We start from the raw sequence: 8,286 nt of genomic DNA, 5'->3' as shown, positions 1-8,286 counted from the left end.
AGTTTAAATGCTAAAGGGTTAAGGTTAGAGTCTGTTTAAAGAAGAAATGGGTGCAGACATGGCCATTACATCTCTGTACACACACACACACATGTATGTATATATTTGTGTATTTGCTATTGATGGATGGACAAATGAAACATTATTTCAGCCCTTCCTCATAGTTGAAAAGGTGGGCTTCAAAGAAAATTATATCACTAACAATATATTCCAGTGAAATGATTTTTCCCTCAAACATTTTACTTAGTGTTTTTGAAGGTTAGTTCTTCAAAAGACCAAATGTTGCCCTAAATCTGCCTTAAATCCCATTTTTATATATTTCACTAATCCACCATTTCAAGAAAGACCTTCTCTCTGGTAAAAGAACGCCTATATATTTATATGTCTTATATCTGTTTTATCATTTATTTTTTAGGTTGTGGCACCATGGAGGTTGCCAGAATTCTACAACAGGTTTAAAGGAAGAGAAGATCTCATGGAATATGCTCAGGTAACTTCGTATTTGAATTTCTTAAACTAGAATTTTTGTTTTTGCTAATTTCTCTTGAAAATAGTTAAAACTTATTGCAGGCATGGCTATAGGCACAGGTGTGGCTGTGTGGTTCAGAAGTTTGCTTTGCAGCGACATGCTTCCAAGTTCAATCCTATTGCATGGCACCTTGGGCAAATGTCTTCTGCTATAGCTCCAAGCTGATCAAATTCTTGTGACAAGATTTAGTAAACAGAAACTGAACACAGCCTATCACGTGTGTGTTTCCTTGTCTTGGCATCACTTGAAGGTTGTAAATGTATGTCACTCATTTTCAACATGGGATAATGTTAACTCGCTTGGAAACAGATGAGGGTTGATGACAGGTAGAGCATTCAGCCATAGAAAATCTGCTTCAATAAACTCTGTCCAAATTATGCAAGCATGGTAAAGTGAATGTGTTAAAATAATAGCGATGATGATATTAAAACACATCATCAGCACTGTAACCTTTACAACTGTTGTCTCATTAGCAATGCTACCTTCCTCACCGTCACCAACAACAATGAAACTAACAATGATTGTATCACAAACATCACAATTTCTTTCCATTTTCTTCATCATGTTCACCAACTTCTCTATGGTTACTAGAACTGCTAGAAACAGCAGCAAGATTTCTCTTAAATCACACCCTACTGTCTTAGACATGATGATATCTCAAATTCCATTGTTTACAACATAGTACTGGATACGTGATGCCTCAGTAAAAGATGGGGTGATCATGGTTGTAACCCTTTTAATCATAGGTTTCAAGTAAAAACCACTGGTACCAGTGTCACACAAAAAGCACTTGTGCTGGTATCATGTTTTGAGCACTGGTGCTGGTGTCATATTAAGAGCACCCATTATACTCTGTAAAGTGGTTGTCATTAGAAGGGCATCCAGCTGCAGAAACCATGCCAGAACAGATAACGGAGCCTGGTGTAGCCTCAAGCCTTGCCAGTTCTTGTCAAACTGTCCAACTGCTGCTCACATGGAAAACGGACATTAAATGATTGTGATAATGATAATGACATAGAGCTAACAATAACAACACAAACTAATTAAGGAGCTCCACCATGTGGTTGTTTCTTCTGAAAGATATAGGTAGCCAAATCTCCCTCAAATCACATCAGATCTTCTTTAAAAAGAAGGGAATACATATTAGATAATGAAGTCTTTTTCTCCATTTGGTTTGATCTGGAGAAAGAGGCTGTAACCAGGGCCTTTGCAAACCCTCCAGTACCAGTGAGTCTGAGGCCATAAATGTTCCTCTTGAATAGTTGCAATTTAGGGCAGGGAGGAAATTTCAGAGGGGCTGGTCTTTATCTTTTATTTTTTATTTGTTTAAGTCATTAGACTGCGGCCATGCTGGGACACTTCCTTGAAGAATTTTAGTCAAATGAATTGACACCAGTATTTATTTTTTTTTTTTTTTGTAAAGCCTTGTCCTTATTCCACTGGTCTCTTTTGGGGACATAAACACACCAAAACCAGTCGTCAAGCAGTGGTAGGGAACAAACACAGACATAAACACGCACACACACACACACACACACACATATGTGTATGATGGGCTTCTTTCAGTTTCCATCTACCAAATCCACTCATAAGGCTTTGGTCAGCCCTAGGCTATAACAGAAGACACTTGCCCAAAGTGCCATGCCTTATATGGGAAGAAGAACAAATTGTGTTTGGTTACTGCAGGGCCCAGGGTGGTGGACATAATAGGAATGGTTAGATGAGAAAAGATGAGTGTTGGTTGAGTGGATATATAAGAAACCAGCCAATTGCAAGGAGTAGAGACCTCTGTAGTAGTGGCTTAAAAGGCAGAGAGATGGAACGTGTTGACAAGGGGCTACATGTCAGTCAGTCATGTAGTCCTTTTTGGAATGTCAGAATGTGTATGTATTTGCAGCACTGTCTTAAATATGAGAGTAGTACTCTTTTGTGGGGTTCCCCTGAAATTTGTAAACCCAGTAAATTGTGTGAAATAAAATGGTCCCAGCTGAGATCTGAGAACAATTCTTGCTTTGTGCTAGCTCAGAACTTCTGCTCTATAGCACCCTTCATGTAAAAAAAAAAATAACATCACCTAAAATATATTCTCAACCCCTTCAGGGATTGGAGGATATACTGAATGTTCAAGGAATGCAGAGAAAATAGAATTACAAAAAAGATGATGTTGATAAATGTTATACGTCTTCAGTAATATCTTATCTAGCTGTTGTTGTTAATCAATTAATATTAATAGTTCAGATATGAAAACATTTTACTCTCAAATGCATAATAATAATGCTGAATAGCACTATTTATGCTAGTCAGCATTATTATTATGCATTTGAGAGTAAAATGTTTTCGTATCTGTATGTTTCAATACATCTCAACGCTTCTAAGAAAACAAAAACAAAAAAAAGCTAACTTTGTTTGTTTACATACATTGTAATATTAATAGTGTTGCAAAACAAGGAATGTTTAAGCATTAAAACATGATATCTGTTTCAGAAACGAGGAATTCCAGTTCCTGCAACTAAAAAGGATCCATGGAGTATGGATGCTAACTTAATGCATATCAGGTATATATGTGTTTTATTTTCCTGTACAAGAGGTTTCAGAAGTGTGTAGAATCAGTGTGTGTATATGTATAGAGTGATGTATAGCGAAGTACCTGGGTTAGTTGAATTCTCTCTTTGATTTTGGACTGTTGCAACAATTTTACTTCACTAATGTCAATAATACCTATAAGAATGTCATCAGGATTCACACAATTTCATCTTATTTTCCCATTGTATCTGTCATTTTGTGCTTTTGTAAGAAATCGTCATGTACATCATCATCATCACCATTATTTAACGTCTGCCTTCCATGCTGGCATGGGTTGGATGATTTGACAAGAGCCAGCCAGACAGGATCCTGCACCAGACTTCTGTCTGTTTTAGCATGGTTATTTACAGCTGGATGGTCTTCCTAACACCAGCCACCCAGCAGAGTGGAATGAGTGCTTTTTACATGACACAAGCATAGGCAAGGTCAGTTTTGACATGGTTTCCATGGCTGGATGCTTTTTACACCTGATAATTATGATGTCAGTTGCATAGTGCCTGTTTCAGGACACCATTCCAAAGACTTCCATCTGTTATCCATTATTCCTATCAAACTACCAATGAAAGGTATAGATTGGTAAATCTGGCTAGGTATAAGTTCATAATCATCGGTTACTATATGTCAGATCACTCTTGCACTACTGGTAACACATAACTCAGCACATCCTGTTGCATGATCAGGTGATCAACAACTAAACCAGCAACTCCACTAAGCTTGCTTGATAAGGAGGGTGATTTTCGGACACTCTCCAAGATGAAAAATAAGATATATCAAAAGGTAGAGGAACTCAAAAGAGTCAACAGCCATCTGATATAGTCACCAGTCATAGTGAAGATAATCCATCTCAGAGAAGGAAATCTCTGAAATTAAAAAAACCCATTCAACAAGGACCAGATGATATTATTTTGCACAAAAATTATCACACAAAGATGTTATTGTTTCATCTGTAGATGACTTGTCATAGTATGGTGGTAGGTGCTGTAACAGTGAGTCACTGCATCCACCATTTGTTGGTGATTCCCTACTCTTGCCAGATGATTCCTTTGCTCCACTCAAGCAACAACCTGCCAACCCAGTAGCCATTGCTGGTGAGGGTTTTACAAGGTACAGACAACAGTTAATAATAATGATAATTACATATATTTGGTGTTAGGAAGGGCATCCAGCTGTAGAAACTCTGCCAAATCAGATTGGAGCCTGGTGTAGCCATCTGGTTTCACCAGTCCTCAGTCAAATCGTCCATCCCATGCTAGCATGGAAAACGGACGTTAAACGATGATGATGATGATATATATATTTGAGTATAAGAATGTACTGAATACTTTTATATCAATGTATGATAAAACAAAGAAAAGCGGTAAATAATGGTTTCAAATTTTGGATACTAGGCCAGTAATTTCAGGGAAGGGATTAAGTTGATTACATAGACCCCAGTGCTCAGCTGGTCCTTATTTTATCGATCCTGAAAGGATCAAAGTCAGCTTCATCAGAATTTGAGTTCAGAATGTAAAGATGGGAAAGGCTGCCATGCATTTTGTCCAGCATGCTGACTATTCTGCCTGCTTGCCTCCTTGATTGTTTCAATTTTTTTTTTTTTTTTTGGAGGGGAGATAAGTCAATTATATTGAAACTCACCCCTCCCCTGGTCACCAGTACTTCACTGGTACCTACTGTCTTGACCATGAAAGGGATAAAAGCAAAGTTGACCTCTGTCCTCCGTGTGATTTGAATTTAGAATGTAAAGAGCTGGAAGAACTCTCACTAAACATTTTGTCCTGCATGGTAACAATTTTATCAGCTGCCCACCTTAATAATGATAATGATGATTTCAAATTTTGGCACAAGGCCAGCACTCTCGGGTATTGGGGTTAGTCAATTACATCAACTCCAGTACTCAACTGGAACTTATTTTATCAGTTCTGAAAGGATGAAAGGCAATGTCGATCTCAGCGGAATTTGAACTCAGAATATATAGGCGCAGGAGTAGCTGTGTGGTAAGTAGCTTGCTTACCAACCACATAGTTCCGGGTTCAGTTCCACTGCATGGCACCTTGGACAAGTGTCTTCTACTATAGCTTTGTGAGTGGATTTGGTTGACAGAAACTGAAAGAAGCCTGTCGTATATATATATATATATATATATATATATATATCTATATATATATATATATGTATATGTTTGTGCGTCTGTGTTTGTCCCCACACCATCACTTGACAACCAATGTTGGTGTGTTTACATCCCCGTAAGTCAGCAGTTCAGCAAAAGAGACCGATAGAATAAATACTAAGCTTTCAAAGAATAAGTCCTGAGGTCACTTTGCTCAACTAAAGGTGGTTCTCCAGAATGGCCACAGTCAAATGAATAAAATAAGTAAAAGAATAAATGCCGCTAAGTATTTTACCCAGTGTGCTAATGATAACAATAATAATAGTGTTTTCTTTCTTAGCCATAGAAGCAGCATTTGTTTAACAAACAGAGCAATTAACAAAACAACAAAGTGAAATTTTTGCCTTTCCTTTTTTTTTCCACAGTTATGAAAGTGGAATTCTTGAAAACCCTAAGACTGAAGCACCAAATGGAATATACAACATGACAACTGACCCAGAAAAAGCACCAGACCAGGTTGAACGTATTCAGATTACTTTCAAGAAAGGTGAGCTTCATTTCATTTGCAATGTTTTATCTCCATCAACAAAATTTAGATGCAGCTAGATGCGCCTATATTAAGAATCTCAAAGTGGTTGCTCAGTTTGCCAGAAATAGCAGTTGAAGTTAATGTTATTTTTTTTTAACAATTATCTTTTTTAGGACTTCCTGTTTCTGTGAAGAATCTTCATGATAAAACTGTCAAAACAGATCCTTTGGAATTGTACTTGTACCTCAATGAACTTGGGTTAGTATGGATTTTCCATAACTTGCAGCACATGAATGAGATGTGTATGTGTGAGATTGTGCTCAATATCACCTATACACATCATTGGTACCTTATTCAAATAAAGTATCTCATTGGTGACACTGATGTACTTGATTAAAGATTTAAAAAGTGTGAATTAAAGTGTTCAAATTGAAATTGAAGTTCATCATTATTAGTTTTTAGGTTGCTTTTATTAAAAATTGTTTTGCTTTTAAATATAATCATTAGCAACAGAAGTGGTAGTAATATCAAAGGCTAATCTTTATCCCCACTTAAAAATAGATGTGTTAGAACACAGATTTCTCTCCCTGCTAGCGATGTAAACAGGAATGCTTATATTCACCAAAAGCCAATACAAGAATTTCTCTGATAGTAACTACTGCAGTATTTTGTGTTCTAGTACAGTATCTACCTTTCAGTAGGGATAAATATTATGCTTTTAAATACTGTTGCTGAGACTGATGTAAAGTCAGATAGATCAACTGAAGTTGAGACTTTTTTTTTTTTCCCCCATTAATTTCTTTAAAAAAACTGTGAAAGTTAAAAAGACATAACCCAAGACGATGTATGTTGAGATATGCCTGTATATAGAAGACTGAAGGATGTACACTATCAGCTTTTTGTTTGTTATTTCAGAGGCAAACATGGTATTGGACGTATTGACTTGGTGGAAAACAGATTTATTGGCATGAAATCACGTGGTTAGCTTTGACTTTTTTATTTTTTTTCAATCCCAATGTTTTTAAGTTTGAATATTTTATGAATATTTTAAAGTTCTTTTACTGCTAAATTCATCATCACAGATGTAATCAAATATTAAAAAAAAAAATGATGTTTAAATGACATGGTTAATAAATTCTTTCTATACTAACTTAATCCTTAATAAACACAATAAATACTGCTTAAATCTGTCTTATTTTTATTATTCTAGGAGTCTATGAAACTCCAGCTGGCACCATCCTTTTAATAGCTCACACAGACATTGAAATCTTCACCATGGATAGGGTAAAAATTTTTTTGTTTTTTTATGGTTTGCATCAGAGCATCGAATAGAATACCTAGCAGTATTTATTTCAGATGCCTGAGCTTTGAGTTCAAATCTTGCTAATATCAACTTTGCTTTTCACCCTTTGAGGGCTAATTATCAATAAAGTTCTCTCACTGTAGAAACCATGCCACAACAGACAATTGAACTTTGGACAGTTCCCAGCTAGCCAGCTCCATGTCAAACCGCCCAACCCATGCTAGTATGGAAAGCAAACATTAAATGATGATGTAACCTAAGGGTACATCCTGACATCTCTTCACCATCTTCCCTCTTTTTCCAACTGGTTAGGGTTGGGTATCTCCTCTACTGTAACACACCTGTTCCTGCCCCTCTGTCATATTTTAGCCTCTCATCATCTGACATAAAGCCACCTCCCTCACTACCAAACCACACCGTCAGGTGATTTTGACTTGCATGTTATTTGATGATTTTACTTGTATCAGTGCCACATAAAACGCACCTACCACACTTTGTGAAGTTGTTGGTATTAGAAAGTGTGTCCAGCTTTAGAAACCACTTCAAAGCAGACATTGGAGCTTGGCACAGTCCTCTGGTTCATCGGTTCCTGTAAAACTGGCCAACTCATGCCAGCTTGGAAAACAGATTTTAAACACAAATGGTGATGAAACTACCACTCATGTCTTGGAGTTGGTTCTTTGTGTCTTCTCCCTATGAATCAGCTTCTGACTAGTGGTGAAATGGTACCACATTAGATTATTGTTATACACTAAAATCTTGCTTCCGTCTAACCCATATGGATAGAATTTGTTTGGATATTTATTCTGTAGTAAATTATATTATTTACTGTATTTTTTACATGCAATTTTTATAATCCAATATTTTTGTATTTTTCTTTTTTACTCTCTCTCTTTTACTTGTTTCAGTCATTTGACTGTGGCCATGCTGGAGCACTACCATTAGTCGAGCAAATCGACCCCAGGACTTATTCTTTGGAAGCCTAGTACTTATTCTATCGATCTCTTTTTGCCGAACCGCTAAGTTACGGCGGCATAAACACACCACCATCGGTTGTCAAGCGATGTTGGGGAGACGAACACAGACACACAAACACACACACACACACACACATATATATACATATATACGACGGGCTTCTTTCAGTTTCCGTCTTCCAAATCCACTCACAAGGTTTTGGTCGGCCCGAGGCTATAGTAGAAGACACTTGCCCAAGGTGCCATGCAGTGGGACTG

At 37.0% G+C, this 8,286-nt stretch overlaps 1 protein-coding gene across 1 annotated transcript in view; it reads left to right on the top strand.

The window, feature by feature from the left end:
- Positions 1 to 8,286, top strand: part of LOC106881508 (argininosuccinate synthase) — a 28,527-nt gene that overhangs the window by 13,176 nt on the left and 7,065 nt on the right. Inside the window, exons 6-11 of the mRNA XM_014931922.2 lie at positions 416 to 490; positions 3,014 to 3,084; positions 5,645 to 5,766; positions 5,922 to 6,006; positions 6,664 to 6,728; positions 6,959 to 7,032. Coding sequence (XP_014787408.2) covers positions 416 to 490; positions 3,014 to 3,084; positions 5,645 to 5,766; positions 5,922 to 6,006; positions 6,664 to 6,728; positions 6,959 to 7,032 — 492 coding nt within the window. The remainder of the gene's footprint in view (positions 1 to 415; positions 491 to 3,013; positions 3,085 to 5,644; positions 5,767 to 5,921; positions 6,007 to 6,663; positions 6,729 to 6,958; positions 7,033 to 8,286) is intronic.

Source organism: Octopus bimaculoides, chromosome 1, assembly GCF_001194135.2.
Source record: "Octopus bimaculoides isolate UCB-OBI-ISO-001 chromosome 1, ASM119413v2, whole genome shotgun sequence".
NCBI classification, from domain to species: Eukaryota; Metazoa; Mollusca; class Cephalopoda; order Octopoda; family Octopodidae; genus Octopus; species Octopus bimaculoides.
The sequence above is the reverse complement of the archived record's forward strand: the minus strand, read 5'-3'. Positions and strand labels throughout refer to the sequence as shown.